Source organism: Embiotoca jacksoni, unplaced genomic scaffold (assembly GCF_022577435.1).
Source record: "Embiotoca jacksoni isolate LCO1_2020_lvr unplaced genomic scaffold, fEmbJac1.0.p SCAF_21, whole genome shotgun sequence".
NCBI classification, from domain to species: Eukaryota; Metazoa; Chordata; class Actinopteri; family Embiotocidae; genus Embiotoca; species Embiotoca jacksoni.
The window spans coordinates 8,228,442-8,251,964 of NW_027185352.1; the positions used below are offsets into that span (position 1 = coordinate 8,228,442).

General features: G+C 41.8%; 1 protein-coding gene across 3 annotated transcripts; it reads right to left on the reverse strand.

Moving 5' to 3' along the window:
* Window positions 1–3,677: 3,677 nt before the first annotated feature.
* On the reverse strand, window positions 3,678–22,541 carry rassf8b (Ras association domain family member 8b). 3 transcript variants are annotated; one of them, XM_069156744.1, is made up of 9 exons: window positions 22,122–22,541; window positions 12,707–12,877; window positions 10,483–10,833; window positions 10,137–10,342; window positions 9,807–10,010; window positions 9,551–9,625; window positions 8,485–8,607; window positions 7,558–7,684; window positions 3,678–7,029 (listed from the first exon to the last, which is right to left on the reverse strand). In XM_069156744.1, exons 2-9 carry the CDS (start codon window positions 12,816–12,818, stop codon window positions 6,914–6,916), a joined length of 1,314 nt encoding a protein of 437 aa, XP_069012845.1. In that variant the 5' UTR covers window positions 12,819–12,877; window positions 22,122–22,541; the 3' UTR covers window positions 3,678–6,913. The 3 variants fall into 3 exon arrangements, with proteins under 3 accessions (XP_069012845.1, XP_069012846.1, XP_069012847.1); XM_069156745.1 differs by lacking the exon at window positions 9,551–9,625; XM_069156746.1 differs by lacking the exons at window positions 8,485–8,607; window positions 9,551–9,625.
* Window positions 22,542–23,523: the final 982 nt, after the last annotated feature.

Below are 23,523 nucleotides of genomic sequence, written 5' to 3' on the forward strand. Positions count from 1 at the left end.
GGACGAATTATGGCGCTAAAGAGAGCCGAGGAGCCAAATACTTGTATTTATGGTATATTTTCAAAACTGAGCTTGTTGGACAATTAATGATCAGAATAAATCAATATAATTTGACCACATAGTAAATCAGGATCCACCAGAGAATTTAAGATGGTTAGAGATTCCATTCAAAGGAGCAGTTCAACATTTTGGGGAATTATGCTTTTTTCGCTTTCACGCCAGGAGTTACATGAGAAGATCGATACCACTCTCAGATATAAAATTGGTATCAATCTTTTCATGTGACTCTCAGCAAGAAACCATGTTCAACACGGTTCTATCAAGAAGTCAGACAAGAATTACAAATAAAACGACGGGACCAACCACGGCGCTCTTTCTCCTGGACCAAACCGAACAGGAAACGCAGCATTAAAAATGCAGCAGTTTTCTTCTTTGTTTATTTAAAGACAGAACAGTAAACAACATCAATCAAGCATCAGGTCCATCACGCTGCTGAGTGACTGACGGCACAGCCCACTGCACCACATAACTTGGCAACCCTGGAGTTACTTTTATCCAGCAGAGTGTGTGGTGCTTAATCAAAGCCTATAATTTCCATAATTCATGGGTGCCCATCTGTTTGCCACCTACTCCCATGCCCAGTGCAGAATAAACAAATTCAGGAGAGGGGCCAAGGGGCTATTTAATGACAGCATCAGCCATGGCTTGTGCAAATATCCACACATACACATGGCAGGGAACACACACACCACGCGCACCCAACATAGTCTCATCAATCTTCCGGCATGAACGATAATTCATTCTAAACACAATTGTTTAATCCATCTAAGGTGCAAAAATTTGCATCATAATTTACAAACTGAGGTTAACCAATTAGGCTTCCTAAATGTAGCACTATTTCTCATCCTGATCACACGGTGCCTTTAGAAGACTCTCATTCAACTCACGACTCTCATAAAATCTCTGCTCTCCATCCAGACAGTTTTTTCACAAAAGTCTTGTTGCACTCCGGCATTGTGCAGATTTTATTCTGATAAAATCAAACTACTTTGATGTTATTGCGAGCCCTGGGACTGCTGTGCAATTGATTGAATCCGGAGAGCTCGGGGTAGAGAAAGATGCTGATATGGGAAGAGGATTTGTTGTATGAATCAGGGATAAACTCTCCTCCAACAAACATTTTAGTCATGAAGTCAATAAGGAACCACATCTGACTTTTCCTGTGAGCGATAAGAATCTGTATTTTCCCTCTTTTACAAAATTTGAAAGACTTTAAATATTTTCTTACGTGATCTTATATGATATTAGTAATAGTATTACTGGGCAACAAGACGAGAAATATTAAGAAAACGGGAATACTGTTGATTATTATTTACTTCAAAATTATGATATGCTTAAAAATTATATTCTTGGTTATGGCATCAATCTATCAATAAAAAAAAAGACATTGGGGAACAACCTAGAGTAGCTTTTATGACCCGTCATATTTTGTTTGTTTGTTCTGTTTGGCAACGTTGCACATCTTCAGAAAATGAACACTATGTGTCTGCAAGATACAACAAGCCCATGAACGGTAGGGGGCAATGTGTCACGAGTTGTATCTGTACGACAAATCATCGTGGCTTCACAGAGACAAATAACTCGACTAAAATTAGAATAACTGGCGTGGGAACAGTAACATTTTAGAAGCTGACGTGAAAAACGGCAAAAATAAGAGAGACAAGCACGAGACCATTTTGAAAGTCAAAGTGGGCGTGCTGCCAATGGTGTGTTTTGTCCCCCAGTCATGACGAGAAGTCTGAACTAACTAAGCAATGTAATCCATCACCGGTCTACGGAGACTAATTTTCTACAAAATAATAGTGTAATGTCACCTTGTTCATTGTTTATATCATGCACATCTGGAAGTCTATACATGTCCTTCGTTCTATGGTGTGTCCTCCAGTGGAATCCTCTAGTACAACACACAGTTTTAATAGCTGGAGGCTCGGCTGATGCCAGCTTGCTGAGAGCAGCTGTCACTCAAGAGTTTTATTCCCTAATGAGATGTACAGTATGAATCCATCAGCAAAAGTGACACCTGCTAAAAATAACAAATTAGGAAATCTAATCATGGCACCTGATAAACAACGAGACAATTGCAGTTTAAAAAAAAAAAAAAAAGGACAGGTTGGATAAAGTTAATAGCATTTAAGGCCACAAATCTTCAAGAATCTTCTGGTGTGAGAGGGTCACAGATGTAATCAGAGCCCCTCTGACCCAGCTGTTGAGCTCCATTTAAAGCTGGAATACACCGGGGAGAAACTGGGGGGACAAATGACTTTTCTCACTAAAAACACCTGGTGTGATAACCGAAGTTCTCCAACTCTGTAAAGTATCAAAAGTGTTCCTCCAAAGTTGTAAATGAATCTGAAATTGGGTATTTTTGGAGAAACTTTTATACCACTCGATCTTGGCAATAGCCCATCTGTCCGTCTTCCAAAACAAAGCCGGCTGGCCAGAGACTTGGGAGTGATTCTGACAGTTACTTGACTTCTGAAGAGCAAGTAAAGAGGCTGCTGATGCTCAGCTTCCTGCAATTCAGAAACATATGAAAAATGTATTTGTTCTTATCCTTCGGAGATTTGGAGAAGGTCATCCGTACTTTTATCTCGTTTAGGCAACTGCGAAAGTAACACACGTCCCCGGCGTGTTCAGGGGGCAGCTTTCGGCTGTAAGGCCTTCAAAAGACGCACGCCGAAAGATAAATCTGCCTTCTCTCGTGCAATGAATGTTACACCGACGTTTCCCGTTTATATTGCCAGCATTTGAAATGGTGGTAGTATTTGTTTTTTGTTGTACACTGCAGGACTGGCAGCCCACACACATTCTTTTCTCTCTCTCATTTCTTCTCCGTCCATCCAATGGTGGATTTCCCGCCCAGGCAAAAGTGGGCAACTGCCTCAGACCGTAGGGGCCCCTAAAGCTGCAGCTTTGCTGCGTGTCTCTTGGGTTTTTGGTAATTGACCGTTAGCGAAATCTCCCCAGTAGTTGTCCAGTCATGACTGCAGTTGCAGCACCTCTGCAAGCTTTGGATTTCGTCACATGTTGAGGCTGTTATGAGCAGCACTTCGTATCAAAAGATTTTGATCGTTGGTTTCTTTTTTTTTCTTTTTTTTACCCTCTCCAAAACCAAAAATACAGAAAAAGTGAAAGGAACAGATTCAACTGTGTGTTTGTCTTCAAAAGTGAGCACGTTGAGCTTAACCAGCAAAGGTACTACAGAGTAGTCAATACTTGCAATGCCAGTGGTATGTAACACAAGTACGTCGAGGGACATGCAACATACTTGTTCATATATACGACTTACATTTTTAAAGAAGTCAGCTGGAAACACTAAAAATAAGTTGAAGGAGGAATTTGAAACTCATGGAGCTAACGTTGGTTTGATCAGGCAGCTTGGCACCGTTAGCCTGCTAGCAACAGTTTTAATTGTATTTATTTTAGGATTTAAAATCAAAAGCAAAATTTAAAGACCTTATAATTGTATTTTATAAAGTTTAGTTTGCAGTGTGTGATATAGAGGATCCAACGGCAAATTTTCTTTCAAGGGCCCCCTTATAGGTTACATGTCAAGCCAATCCGGTATATTCTGAGAAGCACAATTAGATATAAAAATCAAAAGAACACTATTCAGCACTATATAGCAGTTTATTGATTTCTGGCATGTTTTTAAATATATTTAATCATTTATTTGTATATTTTACATCATTCTTGAAACTGATTTTAATGTCTTTTATACATTGTGGCCGAACGATGACCCAAAAAGAGGATATTTTGATAGAATCTGACATAAAAAAATACAGCACGGCAATTTGTAGGTAAACAATGCAAAATTATAACATTTTGAATACACAATAGCAGAGTTTATGCATTGATGTTATCTAAGCATAATTCATAAGCATACAGTAAAGAATCTCCTTCAGCATAGAATCATTACTTCGGTTATATTTGTTTTGTCTGGACTCAGTGCGACATGTTGAACTCGTCAGACAGCTGTTGAAGTCCCCATGAGAGCAAACGCACTTTAACTTGTCAAATGGCTCGAGACGCTGCAAACAGCATTTATCCATAATTACTTTCTGTCCACTCTTGTCTGGATAATTCTGTGTCTTGAAATATCCCTGAGCCACAGGCTTTCTAAAATAGCTTTCAAAACCACTTGATGGCTGTTTCCATAATGGCTCCATCATCTCATTTGTATATGCACTTTTACTGAAAAGTGGCATTGATGGCACAACAGAAGCCAATTATTAGTAATTTCTCCGAGAAGGAAACAGGGGGAAAAAAAAGAAAAAAAAGAAAAAGAGATACAACCAGGGAAGTCGGTGAACTACTGCCAGGTATCAATGCAACATGGATCTCTTTTTTTTTTTTTTATCTTTGCCAAAATTAAATTAAAAAGCATGAAAATAATGTGGAGGTTTTGCCATTTTTCTAACAAGCTCATCTATCATTGTCCATGTCAACAAGGCAAAAAAGGACAAAAACAAAGAACAACAGGAAAAAAACGAGCCTCGGATGAATTGTTGCATCCTTGGTAGCCACTAACTGGGAGTCCAAATAAACCAATCACACATTATTGCATGCACACGCTGCCAATTGACCGGCAGCATTAAAATCTAACCTCTTTAGCACTCTGCATATTTCAGACTTCAATCTACTTTAAAAATAGCCAAAAGACTGATGTGATATGTAGATATTTACATTTTATTTCTTAGTAAGGCATGCCATTATTCAAACTTTTCAGCCAACAAGGGCTGTGATTCCTTTGTTAGCGAGTTACACTCTCCGTGTCACAGCTGAAGTTGTTGCCATGACGATAATACTGCAATACTCTGTAGCTGTCACTGAACAGTATCAGATAGGACTTTGAAAAGTTGCAATGTGAATTTTTCTGGTTACCTTTGCACTGCAAAGCAAACAACTCCCTTCATGCTGGAGGGAGGAACTCACTTTGTTGTTGTACATTCACAGCACAAACATGAGCTTCCTCGAATGGGCTCGAGTAAGCCGATAAGATTTCCAGGTTGTGTAAAATGAAAGCTGTGATTGTACCAAGACCCTGAAAAAAAAAACCACTGCGATGGCAATTCAAGTTTGTGAATGAGAAGAAAAGATTTGTAGTTGCACAAATTAAATCAATTCTGGAACAAGAGAAGTGCCTCTGTGATTCAAAGCAGAAAACTGTGTGCATCACACTGAAGTTACACCAACCCGCACGCATTTAAGTTGCAAGTGTGAAATTTTGGCCCACATCTTAGGCCTGAGAAAAATAGGGGCCAAAATTCAACCTAGAAAATTAGATAAAAGTTAAAAAAAAAAAAAAAAAAGTCTAACTTTAAATCTATTTTTAAACATTCATAATCTGAGTTTTTTCAGACCATATACAGTATTCGTATGCAGTTTGGGTTTCTCAGATTAGACTGACTGGTGTCTGAATTATACTGTCGATTCTTTTCTGCATTTCAAGTTTACAATATTTTCCTTTGCTGTAAAACTCTGTCAGAAACTATGTCCTCCTGTGTGACAGAGCTAAACCCGCTGGCACCCAGTGACAGCAAACTGTGAACAATACAATGTATGTATTTGCTGTTTGACTCACACTGGAACACTTCATGGACATGAGTTGCACACACATAAAAAAGTACATTCATCTAACCCTTTTCTTTACTCTAGCTTTGGTTCATATGAGACATCTTTAGTTTGTTAAAATGTTAAAAATAAGATGAGATAAATGAATACAGCCTTAAAGTGTGTGTACATCCCTGCTTAATAAACACAGTGAAACATGTCAAACACAATATTTTAAGTGGCACCTTAATACTCCGAAAGCTAAAGTGCTGAGGCTTTGTTATAAAACAATATGCATATATGACCGATGTAAATGAATACAGACTCGTCATATCTGTTGAGCTCCTGGAGTAACTTTCACACAGTTAACTTTCACCCGTCTGAATAATATATGTTTTGTCGCCACCCAGTGGTCACAATGTTGCAGGCTGGATGTACACTGCGGACTCAAAATGCCTGTCTGAGCTTTTTGTCACATAGTTGATGATGTTACTCCAGGGGCCCTTTAAAATCTGCTTTCAACTCTGTCACTTATATCATTTACTTTATGATAGTTTTTCCATTTATTGTCTAAACACAAGAAATATGAGGCTAATTTATTTCCTATTCAAAGCAATACAAAAAGTTCAAACTCGTGTATAAAAGAAAGGACTGATTGAATGTTGATTTATACTGACATCAGTTACCATGACTAAGAGTCACCTGAATTGGTGCTAAGCATTTTATCACGTTACCATGGCGCATAGTGTTCAGTAGCTACCTTGAGTTCTGCTTTAACATTACATTTATTGACATCTGGTTTTAACTTACCAGAGTAAGGCAATCAGATATGGCTATGGTTATAGCACAGGTGTGGTGTTGTCGTTTTGTGCATGCTCATGCATTTCTTATTTTTAGTGTATGCATATGTGTAAATGTCATTTCTGTCATGATTTACAGCACTGCACTGGTGTCCTCTGGCCTCCCGAAAAAAATATGCTGGCTTGTAGTTCATTTTAAACTCAGAGAGAGTTCAGACAGTACATTAAATGTCAGAATGAAAATGGATATTGACATCAGTTTGAGTCCTGGTGACATGGAAGAGGAGGCAGTGCAGGAAAAGATGCAAAACGGATGATATGTTTTCTCCTCAAACCTTTTTCGCCACCAACCTCCACACTGAGGCGCCGCTCCAGTACCTTTCAGCAGTTTGTAGTTCATTTATTGGGCCGATTCCAGGAGTAAAATCTGTCCCAGTAACATCGGGCTGCCCTGCTGCTGCCCCCTCCCTCCCAAAATAGTCTCTTGGACAGCTTGGAGGTCAAACGTAGATGCCTTCAGGGTTGAGGCTGGAGGAAACGGTGCTCTGAAGAGCGCGAAGGTCACTGGGTAAGAGACGAGCGGAGCCGAGTCGTTTCAGAGAGCCACACTCGTCCTCTGTAGCACGAAGAAAGAGAGCATGTGTTATTCTGTTGTTTAGTAATGTTGCGATATTTAGCTTTTTATAAATCACTTTCCAGATGTGGCTCGTTACTGAATCCGTCACAAAGTTGCCCATTTAAACAACGATAGGACATCAAAGTGAACTCGAACCGAGAGAGTTTACTACGTGACAAAAAACATTCTGGGGATTTTTTTCTTTTGAGATTGAGAATGGAGGATTTTCCTTTTGACTTTCTAAAGCATTTCAAAGCTGCTAGTGATTTGGTCCATGTAATGGGGTTACAGACTTAAGCTGTCACGGCACAACAGTCTTGCCTCACCACCCTGCCGTCTCACGTGTTGTTCTCGGACTGACCAAAAGGTGGCACTGTGTCCCTACACATGTACCAACAACACTGTATACAAAATACCTCAGACAAACTGAGGTCTGCTATGAAACAGCACTTTTTTTAAAGGGCGGTAATATTGTGTTGGTCAGAGAAATTTTGTTGGTGTGTACATGTATTTGTATGCCATGTATACCGTTGCTGTTCTCTCCTGTGGGTTGAGCAGGCAGCACAGTGACCTTGGTACCAGTCTGCTGAATGAACTGCTGCAGGTTGACCTGTCGAAGCTCTTTAGTCAGCTGCTCCAGCTCCTGCTCCTTCTCCTGTGACGGAGAGAAACACCATGACAACAAAATGAAGTGTTAAAAAAAGGAGTGTAAATATAATAACGGACTCTACCACCTTCCAAAAATCACAGGTAAATTTGGAGTTACTGAAAGTGAATTCACTGAAAGTAAAAGATAATATATGATTTCAGTTGCTGCACAATAATTTGCACCTTTTACCACATTCGCTCAGCTTCAACTGAGCTGAATTTAATAGGCGAACACGCAAGAGGGATCGTGCTCTGCTCCAGAGTTTTTACAGAAGTCATAACCCGGGCTGAGACAGCTAAAGAAAAGAGTTAGCTCCCAGATGGTTCCACAACTGCAGGCAACGGATTGTGTACTTATTCTCTAATCAGGCAAAGAATGCTGTTAATACCCTCCCTCCCTCCCTTTCCCTTCTCATTACTTCATGCTTCCCACACCCTTCTGGTCCTCGCCTGTACATACAGACCTACAGTTCATACTAGGATACACGCAGGGAGGATCCACTGCACATCCCTGCAGGCCACAGATAAAACTTCGCTTCGCTGCCCACAACTTAATGAGCTTAGATTTCTGTGGTTCCAACCTGTGTGCAGGAGTGAATTTTCACACACTTCGCTTTGCCAAAGTTTTAATACGAATTTTTAAAAAAAATTCTGGAATCAAAACTTCTTCACCATCTTGCGAACATACTAGGGGCACCATATTTGTTAGCGAAACGCCAGAGGTGCTTCAAGACCTTGTCAATTTTGAGGCTATGGTGTTAAAAAAACAAAAACATCAAAATACTAAGCAGTATACTGAGAGCTGACCTGTAATCTCTTGCCTGACTGGCCGAGTGAGCGTTCCAACGCCCTGCAGCTGCTCTCCAGCCGAGCCGTTTGTTGGCTCTGCATCTCCAACTCTACCCTCACTTTCTGCAGCTGGATCTGCACCTGAAATCCAGAGTTGAAGCGAAGAGAGAAAAGCTAACGCTCATCACAACTCTTCAGGAGGACTTGCCAAAATAAAGTCATCCTCACAGAGAAACATGGAGGAGGTCTCTTTCATGCTTTAATGTGATTAGAACTTAAACTTCTGCTCATCTGCTGTCCAAAAAAAATCATGCAGTATTCATCTTGGACTTTATCAACAGAGTTTTCAAATGTTTTTATTACGTTCTAATAAAAGAAGAGGTTTTTTTTTTGTCTTTTATTAAATAGGTTTGAGAGTGCTGCAATCACTGTTAAGGCTGTAACTGGAGAGACTGAAAGCAAGCAATCAACCTCTGGCTATGAAGCTGTATCCTCTGCTTGGTTTGTGGACTTTCAATAGAGTATATTTTCATAGTATGATACATAAACTGTACCATAAGGCACAACAATGTCAAATCTAATGTAAATTTTGTATGACAGCGAGGGTCTTTGGCTGCAGAGACCTGACTGAGATCTGAGCAGTTCAACAGAACACATTATTCTGTGTTTGCATGCTGGCGAAGGGTTTTCCCACCCATTAAAAGACTTAGGTGCAGCATACAAGCTGCTTTGGGTACCAACTACACCGAATCATTGTGGAGAACATAAAAACAAGCTAAGAGGCATTTCCCAGATTTTATGTTGCAGCTGTTCCCAAGTGGACTTCTTTAAAAAGTTTTGTCTTTTTCAGCTGTTGTGTATTTATTATCTGCTTCATTGGGAACATTTTACACAGATGTGGTACTAATTGTGGTCCAAAATGATCTGAAATTGCATGTTTTTAGATGAAAAACATAACATTTTCTTGGGGGGGGTGACCCTTAAAACCTTGCACTAAATACATGCGCCTAAGTCTTTGCTAAACTTAAGGAAACTCTACTGTTGCGTGTGCGTGCTTTGGAAACCGAGACAGACTGGGTTGTACCTCCTCCTCATTGACTCTCTGGTTGAGCTCTGCTTCCTTCTGCAGTCGCTCCTGCTCCAGGCCTGCCTCCATGCTCTATGTAATGCAGCAGATATCAACTCAGTTTCATTCTACAAATACCACTGATTGTTTTTGTTCTACAAGCATTTGCAGCTAAAGAGCCACAGTGAGCTTTTTCCGGTAAGAAAAATCCTACAAGTGTTCATGCTGTTCATAAACCCAATAAAAACAGCCTTCTCTATGATGCCCAGCTCACCTGTACGCGTGCTAGGTACTCTGAAAGTTTGGCCTCGCAGTCGCGTACACGGGCCTGCAGCTCGGCTAGCTGCTGCCTCAGTTGGCGTTCGCTTTCCTGCTCGATCTGCAGCTCGTTTTGCCAGAATTCCTCCTCCTCCATCTCAGCATCGTTCCTCCTCGCCTGCTGCTCTAACAGCAGCAGCTCCTCCTCCAGGTTTCCTTCCTTTTAAGTGGAAAATGATTGGGTTAAAAGATGCTGTAGGAAATAAATGGATTTAAAGACATCAGATGATCTGAAGATCTGCACATATCTAATTTTGAACTGCTGACAGCTCCCGGATAAACTCACTTCACCGGGCTCGCCCGTGGCGTCCTCCCAGTCTCGCAGCTCAGCCTCGCAGCCCAGCACACGGCTCTCCAGGGCCTGGAGTTTGTCTCTCTGCAGCTGCACCAGTCGGCCCAGCTCTCTGGACGGACTCCCAGGTACAGATGCTATTCCACCTCCTCCGACTCTGCTCAGGTTCAGGCTCACACCGTGCTGCGGCGGCTGTTTGGCTGCATGTAGAGATGAGGATGGTAGGTGGGAGATGAATAGAAGATAAATAGAGGTTGGAAGGAAAAAAAAGGAAAAAAAAAAAACTATCATTGGCACAAATAAGTGTAAACGTACTAAATATACAGACTAAACATGCTACCTTCAGCATCTCTGCTTTTCCCAAATAGGTCCCGCAGACCCTTTGCTCCTCCAGTGAAGGTCAGAGACTTGCGTTTGGGCTCCTTTCGTTTGAGCGAGCGGTCCGTCCCAGATGGGCGGAGCTTGGCCAGAGGTGGGAGGCTCTGACGGTAGAGGCCCCGCTCGGGGACACGAGCCAGCCCGTCGGAGGTCGGCCGCTCGCTGACGGACGGGCCGGTTCGTTGGAGGATGAGCTGCACGTCGCTGGCATACTGACCCCACTTGTTAAGGGACACCACGGGGTTCTCATTCGGAGCCAGGTGACGTTCTGTCTCCCGCCATTTCTCGATCAAAGTGTATCTGCCAGTCCGTCCTGGAACAAAAAACAAAACTCAGACTCATACTCATATTGAAAGAAGCCCAAGGGTGCTCAAATAGGAAAAAGTTGATGTTGTGCACTAATCAGGTTTTATTAAACTGTGGGAACAGACAGCTGTAGGGTTGTTTTCTCATGCTGGGAGGCAAATGTGATCAAACCGCTCCCTTCACAGTCCTGATGAAACAGATTAGCCAAATGTTCAGCTCTTAATAATTGATACAGATTTCTCTTTAAGAGTTTAACAGGTATTTTAATAAGCAGTCCGGGTACTGTAGTGGTGAGAAGCAGCTTTGTTGAATCGTTTTCTCCTGTTTTTGATTTGTTGAAGTAGTGCAGGCCCCTGCATTTTTATTTTATTTTTTTACTTAGTCAAGTTAAATTAATAATATTGGAGCGGGATTGTTTTTTTTTGTTTTGCCTGTGCCCACCCTGACACATAATTTGCTTTAGTTGAAAATAATAAATATCTTTTCTTTGAGACTGAATCCGTTGTGGCTGTTCATCTTTGGGAATTGGGAAAGCGGGAATTCTCTTCATGTTATGCTCAGGTTTCTCCATGGCTGGGGCATAACAGAGAAACAGGGAGATGCTAAATTTGGGAATCAGAAGTGTCGACCTGTAAATTTGACTTGCTTTGCATTTGACCTGTATGATCCCTCACTTTAAAATAGTTGCCCAGAAGAAGAGTTTCATCAGGGATACTGCCTCAGACGGATTCAGCTCACACAAGTGCAGTAAAAATATCTCTTGCGGCCAGTGAGGACTTCTGAGGCGCATTTAAGAAAGCATTAGTACTACTTATAGTAAACATTTACATCAAGAGACGCCACATTAATGTATGTTGTCACAGTGCGGCAGGTGCGAAGCGACCTCTGAAAATGATCAAAACACAGTTCAGCGTGTGTTGCAGTGAAAACAGATTAAACGCAGACAAAAGAACAAAACCAATCTGTTGAATTCTTTCGCAGCTCTCCCACACTCGTGCACCGCTAGCACATTCAAAGAACTTCAGCACCGTGTTTGGTGAAAGAGCTTTACAGTCCAACTCAACAAACAGCGATTGTGTTGGCTTAAAGGACGAGGTTCAGTGGTTCACGGCTTTTTTGTGTGCATCTGTGTACTCCTGTGTTCTCGTCTGTACACATATAGATAAGAGCAGAGCGCTGACCATTGCACCCTCAGCCCCCTACGTCCCCCAATTCTCACACAGTAAGGGTCCTTTTAAAAAAAAAGAGGTGCATTCATCACTACAGCCATTGACATCAAAGTGCTCCGACCAAGACAAAAGGCACAGCCAACACAAAGAACAGTGAATGTCATAACTCCTGCTGTCACTGGGAAAGACACACACGTTTCAACTCTAAACTGTTTATGTTGTTATTGAAAAAAATCAAGTAACAAATCTGTCCGTCTTAACACCACCCGTGTCTCAATTTGTAGAAAACATGTACGGTACGAGTCACATAATGTCCCACAGAGGCAGAGAGTCAACTTCTTTTTCTGCAACTGTACAGCACATGTCAATACAGCGAGGACTGCAGCATGACTCATCTTGTGTTGTGAAGCCCATTTATGGTGAAAATCTCTTTGTGCCCTCGAGTCACTTTTCATTTTCATGCAATTTATCACCTCCAGTATGTCTGACATCCTGCCTGGCCAATATCGGACCCAGCCCACATCACTGAATATCCCTATGGGGAGTTAGGACAAAATATAATTTACATCACTTTTCCTAGACTTGTGTCACATTATATAATACTATTTTACACTCTACCGATATTGGATTTTCTTCTTCAAGCACCTGTGAACAGGAGACATGAGAGTAAAGTACTTTTCTCTCACATTTAATAAGTAGTTTTGAGCTTACCAATGGCTTGAGCCAAAGCAATGACCACTTCCTGGCATGTGGTGAACTCCGTGACCCCGCACACAATGCGCTGCACTCCGTCCACCCACACTTTCAGCTCCATCGCCCTCATCCAGAGACCCTCATTCCTCCACACCACAAGGCGGTGCTAGTACGGGGTTATTTTCCATCCTTGAAGAAAAAAAACACAAAACAATGTTCAGTGTAATAAATTGTGTCCAAAAGTTAAGCATCAGAAAAATTGGGCACGTTTGTGAAACAAAAATAATCCTAAAAGCAGCCATTCATATTTTAGTATTAATCTAATTACTAGGTGTAAAATCAAATGAAAAATGTCGTTCAAAGTGACAAACCATCTCTACAGTTCCCTTCAAATCTATGGAGCATTTTAATGTCTTTCAGCTGATTGTTTTGGTTTTACAGCCCACAGTTTTACTATTCAGGTTCAGAACAGTCAATAATCAATGAAACAGCTCTAAGAAGTGAACCGTGAACTACCAGCTGAACATAGTGGAGCATTTAGCAGGTAAAGAGCCAGATATCTCCCTAAGGAGTTTGTGGAGACCAACACTCATGACATATACTGTATCAGGTGGAAACAAGCGTGACTTAGAATTCACACGAGTGTCGCTCCGTGTCTGCCTGATGTGCAAATAAACTACTAATTTAGGAGCAGCAGCCAAAAAATACACACAAAAAATATGACCTTCAAACATTTCTACTGGTAGATTTGGGTGGAATTTTCTTCATAAAGCTTTTTTTTTGGCTTAAATTTTAATATAATACTTAAAGTGGCCACCAGAGGTTGTTTTTTTTAAACAACACAATAGGGTTAAGTTGGTGATGTCCTAAATGACTTGACCACCACTAAAGAGCACACTACAATGTGGACAGAAACAGCTCGAACCTGTTGTCAACTCACAACATCACACAACACTTGTTCTCTTGAAGTGGTTTCATGTAATACTGCTGATAAATTGCAGCGAGAACACCCCTGCGGTGCAGCGACTGTGACCGCGTAACCGACTCCCTCCAATATATTTTTCATTTGCTGGTGTTCAGCGCAGGAAAGCTTACATGCACGCAGAATGAGAGCCATTTCAAACTGCTGACACAAGCACCTCTGCAGCGAGGCAGTCATTATGAACCTGGCAAGGCCACGACAGCGAGCCAGAGCAACAGAGCAGTGAAGTAGCAGGTGCCTAATGCTCAGTTTCGCAGCCTTACTGGGCAGCAGCGCTCCCTCCCTCCTGACTGGGCCATCAGCTTTGCTTCGATCCTTGACTTCCATATCGCTTGAGGCCTCCCTTAACAATGTAGGCGCCTTCCATCTTCATCACAGCTGGAATGGGGCTCCCATCCCTCCTGCAATTTAACTACCGGTCCCCCTCGAGGCCGTCTCCTACTGAGACTGCACTATGCTGCACACCCCTCTGCGCTGAAGGCATCTGGTAAGGGCAAGGCCTGCATTTGGCGGGAAGCGGCCTGATTTGTTACTTCAGGCAGATGCTGCAGGACGCATTTAAATTCAGACGCCTTTTCACAGCCTGATAAATGAGACTATTCCCGTGAAAATAGCTCGGTGGGTTGGGGAATAGAGGAGGGACAATGACAAGAAAGAAAAAGGTGAAAAAGTGGAGGGACAGATTGATAAATAAAACAAAACAAAACAAAGCAGGTGGATGAAAAGAAGGGGAAGAAGTCGGGGTGGCCCGAAGAAAGAGTGAAAACACTTTAGGGATGAATGAGGCCCAAAACAAGACAACTCATTAGATTGTTTATGCAGAAAAATCCGTAATTACCGTCGGATTATTTTATCAGAGAGAGAGCCAATATGTGCAAAGAATTTACTGAGTAAAACCATTGACACACCGTATCCTAAATGACGTGCAGGCACCTTTACATTTTCACAACTGCAGCTGAAATGTTGTAACTGCACTGCTTGTTATGATGAGTGATATCCAAATCACACTGAGGTCTTACCTCGGAGGAAACGCCAGTTTACACAAACCTGTGAACGTGGACTGTCCCTCTGTCTCTCCCACACACACTTATGAAAATGCAGTCACACGCCGTATGCATACACACACGGTCTACGGGCACGTCTATGTGAGAAAGGCGTACTGAAGTCATTCACTCCTCTGTGATACAATTATCATAACTCTACTATCGAAACAGAGCAAAATAAGAGACAGAAAATTCAAGTACAAATCAGTACTGAGAGAATTCACTGGTAAATATGGTCAAATTTAAACATGTCCACATGAAACATAAGTCTGGCAGGACAGGGTGCTTTCCTAAAAACAGGCTGGAGCATCTTTTCGGGACTCCAAGTCATCTTTTCCACCAAGCCAGCAGTTATATTGGAATAAAAGATGATTCATATACTTGGAGAGACTTTTTGGCTACGAGACCAGACAGGATGCGGTCAATTAAAATATCAAACATGACCACGGAAACGAGAAAACGTTGCATTAAAACTGACTGCAGTAGCGTGTTTCTTGTGTTGAAGGTACAATTACTTTCATTCCTCGACTCAGAGGCATATGGCCATATGCTGGCAGGTGCTTACTTTTACCTGAAGCAGCTCATATACAGTACCATAGGAGCAGGCAGCTGTAGGAGCAGATGTTCAGGAGCTCGTTGGTCGAACTGAGCGGGCTATAGGCTCTATAGCTTTGATCCTTAATCAGCTCAGATGCTGTGAATCCAAAGAGAATCACTGCGACTGTGAGCTGAGGTACACAGTTTACAGAAGCTCTGACCTGGAAACCTGAAGGTCAAGGTGTCGCACCACAGCGCTCTGCAGACTCATCAGTGTCAGAGAAACTGAACTCTTTGCTCCAACAACACGACCACTGAAGCTTGTTTCCTGGTGGAAATTAGCTTCGATTCTTTTGTCCACGCTGCTGCCAAGATCCAACTCTTGAACCACTATGGAGGCCTGCTACGCCTCAGCGCCCTCCGCCACACGCTCCCTCTCCATCCATCGCCATTACTGTCGCAAATTTTCATCACACTAGTTCCCCTTCAATGTCTAAATTACAGCTACTTTGATGCCGGCGTGTGAATAAATAAATCATACAGAGGCGAGTATGCGCAAATTAGTATTAGGTTTCTACTTTGGTTCATTTTAAATGTAAACTTCCATATTTAGGCCCGCTCATGTTAGTCAGAACCTGTGGGAAAGGTGCTGCTGGAATTTCCTTTTCCATTAGTCACAGTTTAATAAACTGAAGGACCACATTCCTGCTTCACGTAGTAATCCATTCGCAGAGCACCCAGGCTGCTTAATTCAGGATGGGCATCCACCACCTTCAGCATAAAGAACAGAAGAATGTGACCATGTTACATTTCTGTAGAATCAGGTGGAAATATCTTTACATTTTGTTTTAAATTTTAATTGCTCACACTTGCCACTGTTTTAACAGACTTTGTTGGTGCCTTGTCTGTAGGTTTTGTTGTGCTCGCTGATGTTGTTTTATCTAACTTACGTAAATCTTATCTGTATTTTATTATTTTCATTTTGCCCATTTTGTTTTATTGTCAAGTTCCTTTACGCTTATTACATATTTTATTTGTTTAATCTTTTATTTGCTGATCAACGTAATCTCGGCATTATTGAAAATTAGGGTTATCCTCAATGTTTCCCTGAGAATTTAAATAAAAGTTAAATGAATTAATGAATGGATTCAAACTTATAAAAAATTATATTTCCATTAATATTGGATGAATTCCCGGGAAATTTAGACATTTGTGTCGTGTTGTGATTCCCTTACCTTTTGGTCGAGTGTTGTCAGTTTGTTCGATTATCATATTTAGAAAAAACACCAATAAAACTAATGACAGTCCCTCCAGCCTCTGTACTGGACAACTTTTACTTTGCAACGCCGATGCCCTGTTTACACTGTGAACTGTACACTTGCTAAACATCAACACGTTCGCATTCTCGCTGTGATTATTTTTTTTAGCATAATGACGTCATTGCGTGTTTGGGCCAAATATGTCCTTCTGCAGATGCACAGCACACGACACGCCTACTACATGACAGCTCGGGTTACAGTTAGGGTTAGGTATCTCAGGAGGTGTGTGGTGAAGTGGTCGTGCTACGTAGTCGTCCTTGCGACTGCAGAGAGTATTCATAGAACTGGAGTTAAATCCAGTAACGACTATTTCTCGTTCAGGCAGCTGGGAACCGCATAACACTGTATAACATCGTGCTTTTAAGTCGAGAGCGTTCACAAACAGACAACGTGGTCGCCTCAAGAAAATCTGCTTTGCGTCCGCAGTCAGAATAAAAGAAAAGTGACATACAACCTCGTCATCGTCCATGTAAACCAACAAAGGGAGCAAGGATGTCGATATTATTACCACATTATATTTTTACATGTTTAGATGGACTGCTAGTTTTAACATTTAACGCAGCCGGGCAAACTAGGTAGGCTGAGCGAACAAATTCTGGCTATTTTCACCTCATTTTCAAAGCAGGCACATTTCTTCCTTTCAACACAAACGCTGTGACATTAAAGTTACTTTTCAGAGCTGTCAAAAAACCTCAGACTTTCTTTCTCAGATATTTCAGTTCAACAGCTGTTCATAAACGCACCGATAGCATTCAGCTCACAGTACGATGTGTGTTTATTGTATTTATTTGTCTTGCTACATGACAAAAAAAAATAAATAAAAAGAAAACTGGTGTGTTGTTCTTCATTTTTGAGACTGTGAAACTACAAGATCCTACAAACAGAATGCCTGTATGTAGCACAGTGTACTACATTTATTTGTCTTAATCATGACAGTAATTTACGCTATAAAATAGATATGGTTTTGCGTTACTTGAGCTTCCAGGATTTGTATTTAGTCACATATTCATGCAGTTTCCTGCGGGAAGTGGAACAACACCGAATACACACAAATAAATAACAGAACAGGGCAATGAACAGAAGAGAGAAGAAAACGGGGGACTACAGACACAGAACGTCTTCAGCAGAGGAGACGCAGCAGCGTTCATTTTGGTCGTCATAAGAGGAAATAGCTGAAAATATGGAGAATGACTCTGCTGAGGGAGGGAAAAGGTTGCTGCCATCTGTACAAATCCTTGCAGTCAAGACAACCTTTGCCGCAGCCATTTGGTTTCAGACATGAAGAATATTGTGTCGTCTGGGCTGTGAAGCGTTGCGCTAAACTTAGTCGTGACTTCAGTCTGCCTCCCCTGAAGTTTCATTCTCAGGATGCCACAGGAAGGCAGAGCTTGGGAGGGGACGCAGTGCGAGAAGTCAGAGAGTCCTATTTGAATTTCCTCAGACACAGATGTAACTCATGAGACGGGTCAGAACGAAAGTGCCACTGAAAGCTCCTTCAATGTCACAGACATCAGAACTGAAGCTACGAAGATATTACGATGGACAATTTGTAAAATAAATGCCTCTAAATTTCACACAAACTCAAAAGTTTGGGTTCATTTCCTGCCTCGTTCAGCTCGTTGCTCTCCGAATCCAATGCTAAGTTAAACTCTCACAAACCCATTGACTACATTTGAACCCTTAACCCTTATTACTCTGCCAACAGCCAACGCAACACCGTCTCCATCAAGACTCTGATCTCTGACCAAAGACACGAACACCGTATTGCTGCAAATTTTTTAAATCAATACTCTCAGTCCAAAAATATAATATGGAAACTTGGTATTACGCGTGACTTTTTCAAGCGGAAGTAGAAAGCAGCTCAACAACAGACGATGATGCAATCAAAAGCTGCTTTAAAAGGAGGTTGTGGAAGCAGGAAGGGGGTCCACTGCAACAAGTGGTGCACAAACAAAAGCGTGCGTGTGTGTGCGCGTGTGTGTGTGTGTGTGTGTGTGTGTGTGTGTGTGTGTGTGTGTGTGCGCCCACATGGCAAGCAGCATGACTGGATGCAAACAATCCCTCGCCATGGCAACACAGCTCTGGCTTTGTCCGAGCCTCGCACAGATGACTGGATTGATTGGAGGGTACGTTCTGGGAAAGGAGACCAAACAATCAGCAACAATTAAGAAGCAAACCCGTGCTTTCCTGTCACTTCCTCTTTGTCTCCTCTGAATGTGGAAAACACAGAGGTGTGTAACACAGCGGGGCTCCTCAAACTCAGGAGTAACAGGGGTGCTCCTGGAAAGTTGGCCGTCTGCTGAAGAGGAACAAGTTTCAGCTGGAGCAACTGGAGCGAGTAGATGACCTCCAAGAGTCCGACTTAAACGCAAAATAACAACATCTGGTTCACATTAAAAAAAAAAAAAAAAAAAAAAAAAAAAAAAAAAAAAAATTTAAATCCAATGTTAAGTCCTCTGTATATAATAAGGCTATTCGCCTGGAGACATTTTTAGAGATGCATACTCTGCTTTGAGGGACAACAAAGTGATTTTTCTATAAAGACCTTCAAGCTCAGAGCAATTTTCCAACAGTCAAACAGTCTTCTAATCTCAAAATCTGAACACGTGTCACTCTACAACTGTGATCAAACAATAACCAAAACACAGCTTTTAGTGGAGGGGGGGCTTTCAACTTTCATTGCTTGCCAGACCCACGAACAAAAGTCAGCTGTTTAGCATTTAATAGAAGTCATAAAAGTGCACTCTAATGACTCTGAAACAAGTTCTTCTCTGCATAAATGAGGTAACAAAACGAGCACAGTGAAGCTAGCAGCTCTGTGAGGTTATATTTAGGCACAGTGGAACTTGGAGCTAAATGCTAACACACTTAATCAGCACACTTGATGGTGTGTCATCTTTTACCAAAGTACTAGAAAACTTTTGACACACGGGATGAAAAATCTGATCATTAGGGATTCCTTCTCAGGGAAACAAGTATGTTCAAAACAAAATCAATGAAAATCCATCCAACGGGTGTGACTCATTCAAAACCACAGATGTTAACCTCATGGTGACACTAAAGGATTAATCCCCCGGGTACCATGATTGGCTGTACGAGAAAAAAGAAAGTCAATGGCAACCTGTCCAATACTGCATCTGTTGGGACACTTCAGTCTGACTGACATTGTCCTCTCCACGGCCATGTAGCTAACATGGCTAAAACAAGACATGCTGATGTCAGCAGGTATTTCAAATACAAAAAGCTAATGAAATTAGATTTTGACCTCTGTCCTCAGACAAGATGTCACTTTCCTTGATGAAGTATCCTGGCAGCTCAGCAGCCCTCGCATGTACAGCAATATACTCATGACTGAGCTTTTGAACTGGCACACAGACTACATATTATTCAGTAGTATCGCACTCATCCTCCCTTTTTCTCCAGACTCATACTATTACACTAATAATGCGAATAGATTCTGTGAGAAAGTACTGCAATCTTGAACTGAATCCTGCACCTTTCAGCCTCCTGTGGTCTTTGTATTTTTCCACCTCTGGCTCAGACCGATGCAGTCGAGTGCTGCTCAGTGTCTTTTAGAGATTACCTCCACGTCAACTTTGTCAGCTGAAGACAGAGAGGTGTCTGCAGGTTTAACAAAAGCTGGAATAGGCTAAATGAAAAGTTTCGGAGGGAGTAATCGGATGGAGCAGCTTTGCATTCAGGTGCTGCCAGTCATCGAAGAAACAATGTTCCCTGAGAACAAACAAGCAGCCGAGTTCACATGGATGCACCATGCAGCACTCGGTCGACACTTTAATCCAAACTACTGCAAACATCTTGAAGGGCAGTGGGCAGGTGTTTGTAACCATCTCCTTCATTATGGGAGGGAAAACCGTGCTCAAAATCCCACACAGCATCGTATGTTTTATTTGGTGCAGCAAACAATATTGGAATTAAGTGACCAAACAGCCACCTTGCAGTCTCAAAAGTTAAAACTAATCAGCTTGGTGGAGACAATAAGCCTTTAACCCTGTAAGACTCGCAGCTTAGCTGGTGGGAGGGGGAGGCTGCTGAAAGATAAACTGGACTGGATTTATCCTGTAAAGTCTGTTAAGAGTTTTCCAACTCGGTAGCACAGGCCTGATCTTTGAGGCAAATATTGACCACGTGGAGTGGGTGTCTGCGAGTATAGACAACAACTGCCTGGTGAAATCAATCATTTGAATAATGAATATGGCTGAAGGGAAGAAAAAAAAGAACAGTATGGGTAGGATGTTCAGCTTTTGACAAACAAACCCAAACAGATGGGACGTTTAATAAAGTCAGTGCACTTGCAATTATATTATAACTCATTTTAAGGACGAAGGTGAAAATAGAAAATCATTTGTTCTGTTTTATTGATGTCTCACAGCTGAAATAATTAAATCAACCAAAAGTTAACTGGCAACTTTGATGAGTTCCTGCCTCTCGCTTGTGAGGGTTTGCTGCTTTTCTTTGCTTCATAATAATAATCTGAATATATTTGGACTTGAAAATGGTGCACTGTGGGTTAAAAGGGTGTTCGATGTGTATTTTGTTTTTATATTTTAATATTTTATAGACCAAAAGAGCAATACAATAGTTTGAAAATGATCAGCAGATTCCTCGATAATGTAAATATTTCTCTCTAATCTTGTGTGCACAGTTTCAAACAACATTATCTTGTCAAATCACATGTTTTTTTTAATTAAAAAACAGCCTTTCAACATCTGTAGGACATAAACTAAAAAGATGAAAACATGGAGTATAATGCACAGACGAGATTTTAAAATGATTCCTCATCTATATAAAAGTGATGGTAAATTATTCTTTAAGTAGACAGTTGTTTTCAAAGGAAGTAGAGTGTCATAGCAAATAGGTGCACATGTCAAATTTTGTGATTTAATCATGCAAGTGTCGATTGGGTAACATAATAGTTAAGCTGAACGGGACAGGAAAAGTTTTCATTGTGTTTTTGTAAATCAAAGTATTTCTACTACAAACACACGCCATGAGTTTTGCCCTTGCTTCCATCACACATGTGCTTCAGTGACTTTTTGCTCTCTGCTGTATCTTTATGACACAGTTGAAGGAACTCTGATTAAAACCACTGCTGAGTGAGTGCTTATAGCCCAAGTCTATTAAGAGATTCATCATAGCAGGGCTCAGCAGATCCACTCGCACACACTGACCACTCACTCATACACTCCCTCACTTCCTGCTGGCTCATTGATCTGGTATGTTCCGTCATGAGCACAAATTGAGGATGTGCTGAGGTACTCATGATAAAAAAAAATAAAAATTAAAAAAAAATTTAAAAAAAAAGGAGGAGGAACATGAATTAATCTGCTAAATAAAGTTATGCAGCTACAGCCAATCAGTCTCCTAAATGTTTGTCTGCCACACATATAAGCAAACCAAAAGCATTTCACAGCGTGTGTAATGTAACAGATCATTTAAATAGCTTACAGCCTTGGTTAAATGGCAACCGCTTTGAAAAGCTGCAGTGATTGACGCCTCAGCGTTTCAGCCGCGTGACAGGCGCAACAACATACCTCTTTACAGCCGCAGCTCACTGTGTGAGGAGCATGTGGAAATCTCCTGTTGTTTTGTGGCCCCGGTGTCTCTCTCTGGAATAAAAAAAAAAAAAAAAAATCCGGTACTTTCCGCGGCGTGTAATGCGGGCCACTGGCGGGGAGATCCCTGGTTTAGTCCGCGCCGTTCCGCGCCCGCATCAGAGTAAACGCTCGGCGTGCATCTCCGCCTCTATAAACCCGCGTGGATTGTAAACACGAGTCCGTCCGGTCATCGGACATCCGACGCGGGGCTTTCAGCATCTGCTGCTCTGCCAGTTAGCCTGCCGCTCTGCCCCATCAGTGGCGGAGACCTCACTTGTAAATTACATCGGAACAGAACTGGGACACCGCAAGGCATTATGGACCAGTTAAAGCCGCAATGCACTGGCGACGCAAATGGACCGAGTTATCCGCTGTGCTCCCCATGCAGACACAGCGAGGCTGAGTGTTTGGATAGGCAGAGTAAGAAAACATGTAGGCGTTACATCCTAAGTTACACTGTGATTTATTTATAAGTAATAAGGATTTTATTGGTTTGAGTTTAGTGATTTCACCTTTGTCACAAGACATTTCGTGAAACTAAGAAAGAAAAGAAAATTAAAGTTTGCTATTTTTGTCTCGTTTCCTGTCTCCAGCAGGGGCCGCTGGCGAGCCGTTTGGCCACGCCCACTCGCAAAAACACATCAGATGTATGGTCTCACCACGCCGGATGCATGTGACACGTTTCGTGAGGTTTCAAGCATCCTTTGACCTTAAACATCAACTTCCTGTGTCACGGCGAGACGTCAAACTTTGCCGCATCGTCACGGCGACGCCCGTTGACAAAGTCGAACGAATGTCTCAATATATCATCAACTACATGTTTAGGTTATTGTGACCCGACTTTACGTTCATGTGATCAACCAGCTTCGACGTAGAACGTGAAAGTATGAAAAGTCATTTCCGGTGGCCAACAGGGGGCGCTATGACTATGAGTGAATATTACCCCACAGGGGTCTTCAGGGCGGGGCTGTTATCATACCTGTGATGTTTGGAGAAGGTCGGTCCATGTACATAAGATTTAAAGCAACTCCTAGTTTCATGGTGAGACACTCAAAATGGCCGCCTCTTTACGGGCACACACATCGACGAAAACGAATTATTTTGATAACTTTTAATCCCAAACATGTTTTCTATCCATAGAACCTAAATTCAAGTCGGTCCGACAAAATCCCTCGGAGGAGTTCGACAAAGTACAACGTGTCAGAATCGCCCAAAATGGCGACTAAATTCAAAATGGTGGACTTCCTGTCGAGTTGACACAACGGTGCAATATAACTTTTTTGTGCGTCTGGGTGTGATACACGTGTCCACCGGATTTTGTGGATTTAGGTAAATGTGG

Excerpts from the sequence above, each read along its gene's own strand:
- rassf8b (XM_069156744.1), bottom strand. The coding sequence starts at position 12,818 with ATGAGGGCGATGGAGCTGAAAGTGTGGGTGGACGGAGTGCAGCGCATT. Across the intron at positions 9,626-9,806 it reads AGTACCTAGCACGCGTACAG|AGCATGGAGGCAGGCCTGGA; the intron begins GTGAGCTGGGCA and ends TGCATTACATAG. Across the intron at positions 7,685-8,484 it reads AGTCAGGCAAGAGATTACAG|GAGAAGGAGCAGGAGCTGGA; the intron begins GTCAGCTCTCAG and ends TCTCCGTCACAG.